At 40.1% G+C, this 14,043-nt stretch overlaps 1 protein-coding gene across 4 annotated transcripts in view; it reads right to left on the reverse strand.

The window, feature by feature from the left end:
• Positions 1-10: 10 nt before the first annotated feature.
• Positions 11-14,043, reverse strand: part of MTCL3 (MTCL family member 3) — a 34,691-nt gene continuing 20,658 nt past the window's right edge. The window contains exons 5-8 of one of the 4 annotated variants that reach the window (XM_072855820.1): positions 3,388-3,459; positions 1,590-2,756; positions 665-679; positions 11-291 (exon numbers count right to left, since the gene is read on the reverse strand). In XM_072855820.1, coding sequence (XP_072711921.1) covers positions 181-291; positions 665-679; positions 1,590-2,756; positions 3,388-3,459 — 1,365 coding nt within the window. In that variant the 3' untranslated portion in view covers positions 11-180. Of the gene's footprint in view, positions 292-664; positions 680-1,580; positions 2,757-3,387; positions 3,460-14,043 lie in introns of all 4 variants that reach the window. The other 3 variants (XM_072855819.1, XM_072855822.1, XM_072855821.1) reach the window with 3 other exon arrangements.

Below are 14,043 nucleotides of genomic sequence, written 5' to 3' on the forward strand. Positions count from 1 at the left end.
TTTGGTATGTTTTTTGCAGTTTTTTTGGTTTTGGTTTGGTTTTGGCAAACAAGTAGTCTTCAGTGTTTTTACAGCAGTGGCTATTACAGAAACTATGTCTCCTGCACTTCTTATCTTGGAGGGCGGACAAAATAAACAAACTGAAAATAATACTACAATGAACAGTAAATGATGAATGGCTTACAGTACAAAAAACAGTGTAAAAAGGAAGACAAGTTTAAATATTGTTGTGTATGAAAGGGATGAAAATAATACAAGGATGAGAATAAGTAAAATGATAGGCTGGAACATCTGGGAAAGTAAATACAAAGACAAAGAGAACAGTCAATTAATGGAATAGCAAGTCCAAAGTTTCAAGAAAATAAATAGTGAATCAGACTATGCTTGTGGAGGGACCAAGTGCCCATCTCCCATTGACTTCAGTAGGAGTTCTGCATGGTCAAGCCCTGAAATGTCCAATTTAACTATTGCTGTTATTTGTTTAGAGAAAATACTAATTAGTTTGCTTTAAATTTATATAAGCCCATGCAGTGCTCCGCCTTTAAGCTAATGGGAGCTCTACAAGCTCAGAGCCATTGCTAGATCAGAAAGTGAGCATGCTAAACGCCGTTTCTGTTTGATTTCATGCAATACATGTATAGTAATTGATTAGCTTTAAACTCACTGCGTCTGTGACTTTCTGATACAAGGAAACAAAAGACTAATTAGTCAGCATAGGAATAAGAAATAATAGCTTTCAGCTTCACCTGGTAACTACTTTGACTGTAAACTAGCAGGACAGCATAAAGTAAATTAACACAGCAAGAGACTTACTAAAACATTGGATAATACCATGAGCAATAACACGATTTGACAACTACAGGACTGCATGATAAGATAAGGGCAGGTAATTTTCATTTTTCATGGCAAAAGATCTTGAGTCAGCAAGGAATTTGCTCCCCAAAACCTCTGTGGAATAATTCTGCATAAAAATGAGCTACAGAAAAGATGCTAGTCACTACTGCGTGTAAGCAGTGACCCATAGGCCTTCAACAAGACGCAATCAGTTACAGCAATTCCAACATTCGCACTACCGTGTGGCTCTGTGACTCTCTAAAGTAGATTTGCATGGTTTATTTTTCTCTGTGGTTTGTCATATTCTCTATAATTTGGGAAATTTAATGTTTCCTCCTGTTTAAAATTAGTAAGATTTTCTTTTTATTCTTTTAACAGGAACCCAACCACTAAGAAAACAATCATGTTCATTTATGTGCCAAAAACTGTCTGCACTGCCTATACTGGCTATGAAGGCACAACTCTGGCAAATGCAGTTGCAAAGCCAGAAAGGAGTAAAATCTTCCACCTTCTAGAGCATAATTCTTTTAATTTCCAGGAGACCAAACTTACTCACTGTTCACAAACAGCCCCATTGGTAGAACAAGGTTTCATATGGCCAAATGAGGATTTAAAATAATTTAAGAAATAACAATTTTTGTCCACTGTCTAGAATAAAGAATTTTCATGTGCCATACATTGAATTTGAGGCTTAATTCACTTGGCAGAGCCTTTTTACCTGTAGGCCGTAATAAGTAAAAGTCTACCTGACTCACTGACAAAGGTTCATCTGCACTTCGATCATCCGAAGACTTTGGAACTTCGAGTCTGTCGATGAAAGCCTGGAGCTCTTTCCTGAAGGCCTTCATCTGTGCGTTGATCCGGTAAAGAAGCTCATGCTCGCGTATTCTGCTGCCATCGTCTTCCTCATCCATCAGTCCAAAGAGGTCCCCATTAGCTACATAAATTCTCGCCTCTGTTATGATGGTGCTCGTGTCAGAAATTAAGCGATCTATTGTCTTGCCCAGCCGCTCAGCTTCAGAGCGAATGTCCTTCATCTGCTGCCTGTCAGTGAAGCTTTTCTGCCACCCAGATGGTGTCGGATAAAAAGACCTCGTGGGTGTCAGGCACCGAATATTGCGTACCTCTTCGGAGTCGCTTTCCCCACCAATGGGGCCTTCCCTTTTGCGGTGAGGGGGACGGGAATCATCATCGCTCTCTTTTTTTCCTGCATCACTTTCCGCATCACTGTCTCTGGGACTGCCACGGATCCCAAGATGAGAAGCCAAGTCATAGCGTTGCATGTTGGACATTAAGACTCTGTTCTCATACTGGAGTTGCATGACTTTGCCACTCAGCTCATTGATCTGCATTCGTGCAGCTTTTAGCTCCTCCTGTAACGCTTCTGTCTTGGCATTATCATGGTGCCTAGAGCTCTCATGGGCCCCAGACTTGTACTTGTATTTGTTCAGCTCAGCTGTTATGCGCTTGTTTTGTTCTTCCAAATCAGCTAAATTTCTCCTCAGCAATTCTGTTTCATCTTCTACTAGCTGCAAATGCTGTCGTAATTCTGACAGGGATTCACTCTGCTCTCCCAGGAGTGGGTTAGCGGTCCCTGAGAAATCATCTCCTCTTAAATCATCAAGCTCTGCTTTCAGTCCTCTATTTTCTACCTCTAGTTCCACTATTTTCCTCCCAAGAATGTTAGCTTCCTCCTCCACAAGTCTCAATCGAAGCTTGAGTTCAGCTTCTCTTGTGGTAGGTGGCCCACCTGCTTCACCTTTTGGCAAGGGACTGTCCAAATCCCCATAAAAAGATCTATATTTTTGTAGCTCATGTTCAAATCTGTCTTTCTCTTTATCAATCTTGGCCATTTTCTTCCTCATCAAGGCTGCTTCTTCTTTGACAAACTGTAGCTGGCATTTCAGGTCTTCATTGTCCTCCTTAGAAAAAAGAAAAAGTAGTTTTTGAAGAAACGTGATGAAAAACAGGAGACCTCCAGTGGATGGTCTTAAATTACAAGATTAACAATCACAGGTACGTAGCTTTAGATACTAAGATGCAATCATTTTTTCACTGATCAATAAATTAAAGAGAGGGAAATAAATACTTAAATTTAAAAGAGAGGAAAAGACTATTTTACTTGCGGCTAAAGTTTGCACAGTCCCCAGAAAATACATTGTGGGGATGGGGGGCTTGTAAAAAATCCTTATGTTTTCTAGGCTTGCAACACTGTAATAGACTTTACAGTGTTCAAAAATCCTGAAGTCAGCACACAAAGGGCCTATAATCTTGTTTCACTAGTGCTCCCATTTACTTATTTTGCCTAAAATATAGAGTACATGAAAGCTGGTGGGTTCTGTTGCAGCACCAGCGGTTTCTTTAGGTGATCCTTGACACAGTGTTGTCTGACTGCAGATCTGGGGTAAGAGCTCTCCATTTCACAGCATACAGGCAAACAAAGAGCAAAGCAAACAAGCAAGCAAAGTACAAATCTACAAATCATGTACAGCATTTCCATAGTGTTCCTGAAGCCGCCACATGAGAATCCAGGTTACTGTTATTACAACATACCTCTGTTGGTGTCTGCTGTGACTTTTTTTCTGATTTTGGTAGGTCTTTGCTCCCTCTTCTTTTCAGTGATTGCTGCAACAACAACAAAATGAGATGCACTGAATATTTCACTAAAGAGGTATATAATTCAGTCACTCCTTTAAAACATAGGAAGTCAAATGCAACTATAAAAGAATAAATTTCTTGTAATCCTTGAGATACCAAATACAGAGGGAAAACACAGCTGCCCAAAAATGACACAGCAATGTTATACAAGTAAAGTATTGGTTTAATCAATCTGTTGTAACCTTTTTTAATTCAACACATTTTAAGACTAGTGCATAGCAAATCTTTAACACATTACTAGAGAGGTAAGAAAGCAGGTATCCCAAGTGGTAACTTAGAGACGGGAAAGCTGAGGCAAGCAGTGAAACCCAGCTTGCCCATTTGATATTAAACCTAATGGGGCCAAGGCACTTAAAGATGCATCTAGCCAGACAGGTAGCCGTAGCTTTTGTGGTAGGCAAGCTACATAAAACAGTGTCACTGCGATCCCATCAGCTGACTTGAGTGTACATCTACAAGCACACCTTTCTCTGTGTCCCACCCACAGGCGTCAAGCTTGCAGTGTACTGCGGTCGCACCTCTGTAGGTGTATACTGTAGACAAACTCTGTGCAGACAGACTCACACGTAGATCTGGTCACTAGGTTTGTTCTGTTTTCAGAACATATTCAAGTAAATACAATTTAAAACTGCTTGGACTACAAAGTCCTAGTGAGAAACAAAGCATATTAGCTTAAGAACAGCACCACACAAACACATGTATGCACCACCATATGAGCAAGCTTCTTTGGTGTCTTCTCATCTGCTATGTAGCCAAAGTGAGTAGAAAAGAAACTCCTGCTTTTAGAGCAGGATGCACTGGGATTGAAGCCTACTAGTGTATCCAGCAAACATCTCGTAATTGCTGACAGTAGAAAGTTCATTAGTGGGCAAGCGGTAGCAGCAGAAAACAACTGCAGCCATCCCACTGTCAACACCCAATACAGATCATCAAGAAAACAGCAGGAGAGAGGAAAGCGAGTGAGAGAATATGTTAATGCATAACATCCCACTTGCAGCTGTTCCCAGTTTTTATGTTCCCCAGGTAAAATGTAGGCCCTGAGGCAGGGCAGTGATACAACCAACACCATCTCCCTCTGAGATTATTCTCTGGTAGAAGGATCCTTTGTGCCACTGAGAAACATGCATTTCCCTGCACCAGCCAGCGGAGAATCCAACTCTATCTAAAAGCCATCCAGTTCCATACAGTGGGAATTAAAATATGTTCATAATCCTCAAGGAACAGAATACAGTGGGCGAGTATGCTGTACATAACAATCCTGTGCACTATTTCTCTGCGGGTACCAATTGTTCTCTTTCTTCTGCAGATCATCCTCGTAACAAATACTAAGCTAATGGACTGCTCACTCCAAAGGAAAAGTCAACACTATAGAAATGACTCACATATAAATCTGAGCAACCACAAGAGATGATTTCTCATGAGGCTTTTTGCTCAAATTTTCTATAGAGTTATGAAAGAATTAGGAAAAATGACCTCAGATTCAGAATCAGAACTAAAATTCACAGATGGGTCTACTAAGAACCAGAATTAAAATTTTTATGTCTCTTGCAGAAACATTGAACGCACTCAGTAAACAAAACAATAAAACCAATCAAAGATCATTAGCTGTGATAGCTAGATAGCTGGATAGCTGTGTGTCCTGGTTTCAGCTGGGATAGAGTTAATTTGCTTCCTAGTAGCTGGTATAGTGCTGTGTTTTGGATTTAGGGTGAGAATAATGTTGATAACACACTGATGGTTTAGTTGTTGCTAAGCAGTGCTTACACTAGTCAAGGACTTTTCAGCTTCTCACGCTCTGCCAGGTGCTCAAGAAGCTGGGAGGGGGCACAGCCAGGACAGCTGACCCCCACTGTCCGAAGGGCTATTCCATACCATAGGGCGTCACACTCAGTATAGAAACTGGGGGGAGTTGGCCACGGGGCAGCGATCGCTGCTTGGCGTCAGGCTGGGCATCGGTCAGCAGGTGGTGAGCAATTGCATTGTGCATCACTTGTTTTGTACATTCTTTTATCATTACTATTATAATTATTATTATTTTCTCCTCCTCTGCTGTCCTATTAAACTGTCTTTATCTCAACCCACGGGTTTTACTCTTTTTTTCGATTCTCTCCCCAGTCCCACCGGGGCAGGGGGAGGGTGAGTGAGCAGCTGTGGAGTGCTTAGCTGCAGACTGGGGTTAAACCACGACACTGTGAATCACAGGCTTCTAAAGGAATCCAGAAAAGACACAAAAAATAGTTAAATTAACTCACTTTTCCCCTTTAAATATAAAGGAAACAACTTTGGGATCCAGTCTACAAACAAAATGATTCTTCTCCAGGGTCACCCATCAGTTATCCTATTGTAGAAACGGTATATGCATGTGGTTTTTTTGTTGTTTTTCTTTTTGAATTGGCAAATTTATAAAGTGTTAAACTTTCAGAGGAGCAGCTTCCTCCTCTGTATTACTATTAATTATACCACTATGTATTATCACTTTGAAAAAACCCTTTTCAAATCAGTTAGCACTGCAAACTTCTTGGTCCAGATTCTTGCCAATACCACCCACTGATAAAATAACTAAGGGATAGTTAAACTATATTTCTGCTTGATTACCTAAATTACTTCTATTCACCCTGCCGAGCTCAGCATCTCTCCAGATATAATGGGGTTCTGAAAGGCTGAGCTGCAACTTCTTGCACACCCTACAACTTTTCAGAAAATAAGAGATAAATGAAAAAGTTTCCCATGACAAAAAAAAAAAGAGAGAAACTACAGAGAGCAAAAAATATTTTTCTAGGTTTGACATAAAATGAAGAATCCGTTTTTCTCCTTTCTCTATATATCTTTTGTGTTCCTTTTGGTAGGCAACATTTTAATTACAACAATAGTTGTGGCTATGTAATGACTAGGCACTACTTTCTATTCTGCTCTACTTGAATTACAACAAACCATCCATGGAGCTTGTATTATTCACCAATGAAATTATGGTGTTTAGCAACAAAATTTTATAGCAGAAAGCAACGAAGAACATGCACAATTCAATTAGCAGGATGATTTGGGTAAGTGGATTAGGCCCAGCTGGAATTGGTATGATCTCTTTTCTTGTGAAAAACACCACGAGAAAATTTCTGATCGCTAGAGGTTAAGATCTCACTTGCGCATCTCAGCTGACATGACATCTGCAAAATCACAGTGCCCCATAACATCATGTTAGGGCACTGAGGCAATACTCATACTGAACAAAGAATGCCGCATAGCAAGCAGTATATCCTGCTATAAATAATAAATTTTTGAGAGTTTTTTCAGAGGTACATTTCACAATTTGCAGTGGCTACTCTTTCAATCATTTCTCTCAAGCCTTGTACTAGTCCACTCTTCCAATCCAATTTTCAACATTAAAAAAATTCATTGCTGCTAATGAAAAGAAATTCATCAAAGCAAAATGGAAAAAGGAAAAAAAGTTCAAATAAACATATGGCAAAAACAAAAACAGCAACCCAGACTCCTGCAAGTGAATCTTCGTATTATCCCTGCAGCTGGACACTATTAAAACTGTCTGCATGTTGCCTGTTTTGACATACTAACAAATGTTAGACAGGCCAAGTGAGTGATTCAGCCACCTTCATGTACAAAATCTGTTTATTCAAAAATGTTTGTGTTAGATCACCTTTTAATATAATTCACCACCTGTTGATCCTTTTCCCATGTCACAGTGTACCACAAAGCATACTGCAGTGCCACTAAAAGCCACCTCTGCTGTTTTCTCAACTGGAACAAAAAAATCCGCCCCTCATATTCTAGAATTGGTTTTGAGAGTTTGTTGTGAAGGATAATTTGGGGGCTCAGGTAATTTTTCTTCCATATACTTTTAAAAATCATATTCAGTTCACTCTATTTAATGATTATGAGTTAAAAAAAGACACAGGTAAAGTAAGAAACATAAGACTGCTTTTGCACTAGCTGATCAGTAATGCTTACCAGACAGCGTTACAGTTTTAATAACCTTGAACAAAGTTGCTCATCTGCAGGAGAAAAGAATAAGCAAAAAATGCATATAATACAGTTTCTACAGTGGGGAGTTTGCTAAACTGCTCAAGTACTAATGAAACATTTCAACAGCACTGGGGATAATAAGACCAGCAACTAGGGCATGTATCATTATATTGTATAATCCCTGCTTACCTCAGAAAGACCAGGAGGTAAAACTAGGTTTGACCTGACTATTCTAGCATTCACTGTAGCCAGCACACATGGGGCTGCATGTGTGTTCTGGCAATGCTGAGAAGTTTCCACAGTCTAGATAAGACCACAGATAATGTTTGTATTACGTGCACACCAGATCACATGCAATGGACAATTCCGTTGTGATGTTCAGCAGCATCAGTTCTCCAGTGACCTTCACTGGAGTTTATCCAATGTCTTGCTGGAGATGCTAAGCACTTCGCAAGACCAGATGGTATAATCCTTCTCTTGCCAGCCCTAAACCGCAAGCCAAATGTGCAGTCCTAACATCACCTGTGCTGCTCAGTGCTTCTGAGGTGTAAAAAGACCTGAAATCTACTCTGAGAGTAACACAATGCAGAAATAATAGCATCACACTCCGCTGAGTAGGAAAGCTGTAAAATGAACTCAAATTCTCGCTACCTGATCCTAAGCTACAGTAAATCTCTCAGCAATTAATAAAGAAGCCCAAAGCAAAACATACCAAGATTTTTCAAGACGCTTAGGTTTGATTATTTCGAGTCTGATCTGGGGATATATGATCTAAAAATCAATGTAGGCAACCACAGAAGGAATTCCTGAGACAGAAAGGGATTTATGGGTGCACAGAGCCCCCATAACAGCCCTTATCCCTCCTCATACAGCAGGCTAAGGCAAAGGGTGTGCAGCTTCTTGAATCTCCACAGCTGCAACCAAACCTTCGCATCTGCACACAACTGTACTGTACATGGTTACGGTTAGCTGCCTCCCAACTGCTGTGACAGGTCTGCAGAGCTTTCAAAAATCAGAGCAAACCTAACACCATCTTTACAGTCTTGAAAACTTGCTGAATATTGAACAACTTTTGGGCTGCACAAACTTACCTCTGTCTGGTGCAGAGTGGCTATGACCAGGGAAATAGAAATTTGCCCTAAGACTCTCTCTACATTTTCCCTTCACTCAATACGGTCGGGTAGCTCATGGAGCTGGATAAAAACAGACAGATTTTCTTAGTTTACTGCCACCAACTCTAATTCAATGTATTAGAATATGTAGTAAAAACTATATGGACACTATCCATGTTGGCAAATTGAAAATGCATATTCTCCTCAAATAAAATCTTTGTTTTTAAAATGTCTCCCTTATTCTGCAACTCTATCAGTGCAATTTGCCAGCAACAAACTCAAGACACTGCCTTTGTCTGTCATTGGCACAAGTACATAGAATGATACAACCCTTTACTACTTCCACCCCTCTTCAAGGGCAGGAGGAGTCCTGAGTATTTCAGTATTCTACTTGCTTGCAAAATTAAGGTAGGAAAGAAAAAGCAGAGAATAAGTGAAACGCAAAGAAGCACAGCACCCCTGTTCATGAAGCAAACGCTAAGCGTATCCTTACTAGCTCTAGCAATGCCCTCTTCATATTAAAACTGGCGTATTTGAAAACACTGCTGAGGAATGATACAAAATGAAAGCAGTCTTTACTACTTTGCCATGGAGAGAAAAATAGTTCTTATGTAGACTTTTTAATGTCTTCATATTGCAGAAGAGAAAAGAGGAGCTGCCCTCCAATATTTGTATTATTTCATTTGCATTTATTTAGGAGTTATTTCAGTTACCATTTTCAGATCCTTTACCATTATTCATTTGCCAATTAAATGAGAAAAAAAAATAAAAGGAGAGAAAAAGATACACAACATTTGCACTTTACTTAGAGAAACCTTTTGCATTTTGAACCAAAACCACATTGCTAGAGCAAATAATGACAACTCTGTGGTACAACGAGGTAAAAGCATTCTTTGCAATGCATAAAACGAAGAAGCACAATTATGCTTCCATTACATTTGCTTCCTTCTTTTTCTTATTTGAAAAAAATCCTGAGCAGTAGAAGATGAAAGCTGCCTTTTCAAAGCTCTCCATATGGCCTGGTCCAATAGCTGGCCAAACTCTGATACTTTGCTTTCTGTGATTACATACTCCCTCATCCACCAGGATATCACAAAATAGTGGAAGCAACTTCTCTGAAGAGGAAGAGGTCTCCTGCCATTTGAACCTTTCAAAAGATGGAAGAGCTAGACGTGCTTAGTTCACCAGCACTATCCAAGTAGGCCTCATTATGGATGCAGAAATCACAGCCAACTTACAGTCAGCTCCCTAATCCTGAAATGCAAAAGCAAATCTCAGAACACCATGAATATTTTGGAGTGAAAGTGCAGGAATAAGGTATTCTGTTGCATAGTGATTCTAGTTAAGCCTATTTCCTAGGGCTTCCCAAGTTGCTGTTTATTTGTCAGCTCAGCTATTTGCCTTTTTTGGGAGAAGAGAGTCAGTCTTTTTGCCAGGGTTTGCACAATGCCTAGTAGAATGCACTTTACCTGGGACTGCCAGTATGACAGACAGTATGTCACCATAGTTCAAAACACCACCACAATAGCAACACAATAGCAATAATCACAGTCACAGACATAGATGTAGCAATTATGAATTAAATACATATGAGATTTTGCCAAATCTAAAAATAGTTTTCTTTCTCACATCTACTATCACATGTAGAGTTTTTCAGTCACCTTAGAAGAATATGTCAGAAGAGATTCCAAAGAAATTTTCATGAGAATGGGAAAGTGCAAGCAACCAGATTAGGTTCATTGCCTTGGTTACAAAAATGCATATATAAACCAAAGCATAGTTACCATATCCCAACAAAAAAGGTTAGTCTGAAAATGAAAAGTATTGAGAAGGAAAGTAAGAATGATTCTGCACACAGTGTGCACCTCTACAGTGCTCACTGGAAATGCATACAGAAGCCAGTTCTGCAAAGTTGTGGGCTGATCGCATGTGTACATTTGTGTTCAAGTTCGTTTCACACTGAAGAGTTGTATTAAATGCACAGACAGCTCTTACAGTCCCTCACCTGGATTCACAGGGTAGGATGGCATCAAGAACATGCACGTCTGTGTAGGTTTGTAGGCACACAGCAGAGAAAGGAGCTTTGCAGCTCGCCCTACAAGACTGTGCTCCTTGGACAACACCTCCAGTTAGAGGGACGGCTCACCAAAAAATCAGATTTTAGAGTTAATTTGAAAGGATGCAAAAATTTAAGATGGATTCAGGTAGGAAAAACTCTGAAATCTACACTTGGTCTAGAAGCCTGAGCAGTGAGCAGAAGAAAGAAATCCATCTCTCACATGTCAGCAATCACCACTCTGTCCTCTGACTAAAAGGAGGGGTCTTCTGTTACTCTTTGTCTCTTCTTTTGACTGTGTTTACTTGGGAAAGTTCTATTGTTAAGCTAGCCGTTTGTAAATTGGCTGAAAAATATTCTCCATAATACAACATAGGGGGAAGTTTCAAAGGTGTTTGGGAACTTAGGTTATTGAAAACAGAGGATCAGACTCTTCAGTCCTCTGAAGTTATGCCAGTGTGATCCTGCCACAAGTTAAATCTAACTTTTAATCTAAGTTTTGTTGAGCAGCCTATGTAAAGGGGGTGCTCTGGAAAAATAAACCATGGAGGCTAAAAGCTAAAATGGAAGAAAGACATTAGCAGTTTGGACATGGCCACACCTACCTTTCTCACGCTGGTACCAGTCTGCTCTCCCATAAGCCTGCACCCAGTGCTTTTCCTGGTATTTCGACCATACAAAGATGGAGATGAGGGGAAGGAGAATCCTGCAGCGCTAGCTGGAGCAGAGTGTCCAGTGGCTTCAACGACTACAAAAGGCTCAGAAGACCTGTGACTGATCCCCATGCCTCATCCTCCTAAATGATGACTCTTTCCCCTAAATGAAACTTGCTCAGGTTCCTAAGAAGGGAAATGCTTATTCCCAGCAAGGGAAGGGGCTGTGGCTCTTAGGCTGACTTAAAACCTTCATGTAGAAATTGACTTAAGACGGTTATTTAAAGGTTCCCTTTGCTACAAATGTGAAAATCTCATTCCGAAATTAAGTTTGACAGTCTTCAGCTCATTATAAATATTTGATCACTGGGGTGCATTTTTAACTAGCTATCGTGAATAAACATCTGACTCTTCAGCATTTATCACAAATGCCACTGAACCAGCAAATCACCTGCAAATTAATGCCACAGCAGTCCTAATGGGGTTACGCAAGATTCAATTCTTGGTCCTACACTAATTAACATTTTTTGCCGCTGCCTGGAAAAAACATAAAATAATATTGGATAAAGACTGCAGATAGAGTAAAGGTTAGAGAAATGTTAAATACTGAAGAGGACGGTCACTGATACAAACCTTGGTGCAATCAGATAATATCTGTTTTAATATGACTAAATATGAAGATACACATATAAGAACAAGGAGTGAAAGCTATGCCAAGACAATAGAGAAGATCTCTTGAAAAGCCACATCTCTGAAAAAGACTACAGGGTCATAGAGGATAATCAGCTGAAGTAATGTCCAAATGTAATTTTGTGACCAAAAGGCTCAATTTAGTCCTAGGATGTAGATGTCAACACTGAGGTTCACTGTGCAATAACTAGAAAGGGATGTGCCTCTCCACAGAGTCAAACCACCCTCAGACAAGTGGAATGAATCACTTCCAAGTAGTGCCCATCTTTCTCCTTTGAGGGAGGTAAAATTCCTAACTTAGGTTAAATGCTTAATTTTTAGATGGCTAAATGATATCAACCCTAATCATGCAGGTTTTAAAAAAAAAAAACAAAACCCAACACCAAAGCATTGATGCTGGACTTGTGAATTTAGCATGGTAGTAAGAACATACTTTTCCTGGCTTCCAGCCAGGACATACTTTTCAGTAAGAACATACTTTTCCTAGCTTTCAGCAAATTCAGATGAGAAGGGAGGTGCAAATTTTTAACTGTTCCTGGGACAGTTCAGGAAGAGTTGTGGTAGACTGTTCTCAGCTGTCAATTTTTAACACAGACCAGCACCTTTTCTGAAAAGTAGGCATCAGTTTAAATAAAATAGCTGGGGGTATTTTATGACCCATGTTATTCAAGAGGCCAGGCTGGTTGATCATATTATACAGTTCTGGCCTCATAATTTCTGAATGCATGAAACCTGACCAAAGTTTGGGAACTCAGCAACAATACTTCTAGAAGCACACCACAAAGAAAAAGAACCTTTGAATGTATCTATGTGTACCATCAAGGCAATGTTCCAGTTCAAAACTCTTTCTGGGGCACTGTTACTAGTGCTTCTAATTAATCATTTAATCAAAGATCTAAACTGCTAGCATCTGTGAAAATTAAAATAATTCAGCCAAGCCTGTAATATAAAACACTCTTGGTAATTAGGCCAGTTGGATGTCATCATCAGTCACGCTTTACAGGGATGTAGAAGCCTCTCGTTACACACAACACTGATGGAAACAGATGCATGGCAAATACCTTCTAAGTGCAAGTACTCATCTGTGACCTAAGCAATCATTGCTGAGATAGCCAAAGTCAATTAACACAATCATACAACTAGGATCAGACAAAGCAGGTCTCATTCCACACATCTCAATATATGCTGTTGTTAATACTAGCAATGGGAAAAATCACATAATATGTCAAAACAGCAGAAACAAACACTTCAGAAAAGCACATCTAAAAGGTTAATCCACTGCCCTTTACTTCAAAATAAGAAATGCAGTGCTTGGAACTCTTAACTATGGAGCATTATCAAAACCTGAATCTGCTAAAATGCCAGGGGGTTGCATTTCTTGATATTATGAACACTGCAGTAAGTGAAAAATAAACCTGCAGGTTGTAGTGAACAAACAGCAAAAGCCTGGTGTTCTTGTTCCTGGCTAGCATTGATTCCACGCGACTCATAAGAGCAGCTGGACGAATCCCAGAGCCCAGCACACTCTATAGCTGGGTGTTCTCCCTGTCAAGTGACTCATCTCTATTTAATATGCAGTGACATATACAATAGAATGTGGCTATAAATGTGTGCAAATGAGAGGGTCTGAAGAGGTGGCTCAAAACATGCCATTCTGCTCTCATGCCATTCTGTAAGTGTAGTACTTACAGGGCAGGTCAGAGGTAGAGCACAACTAGCACAGTGGTAGTCAATGAAGAATCAGCTGGCTGCCTTGCACAATCACACACAGTCTCTACTCCTGGCCAGCTCGGCCACAGAAGCAATTTGTTGAGCAGTATTCCCAACCACTGTACTGTGTATAATACTTTCTTTGTTGTACTTTGCCCTTCGTACAGCACTCCCCTTACTGCATGTGAGGTATCTGCCTGATGGAAGGTTTAGTACCTCGCACACAGACACACACGCACGTACAGCTGTATTGCACAGAACACAACTAGTTGCACAGAACACTGTGCATACCAGTGCAGCAGGAAAAATGCCCTGCTTGATAGCATGTACCTGCCTCTGACCTCCTGTTCACTTG

This window comes from Ciconia boyciana, chromosome 3 (assembly GCF_034638445.1).
Source record: "Ciconia boyciana chromosome 3, ASM3463844v1, whole genome shotgun sequence".
Taxonomy (NCBI): domain Eukaryota; kingdom Metazoa; phylum Chordata; class Aves; order Ciconiiformes; family Ciconiidae; genus Ciconia; species Ciconia boyciana.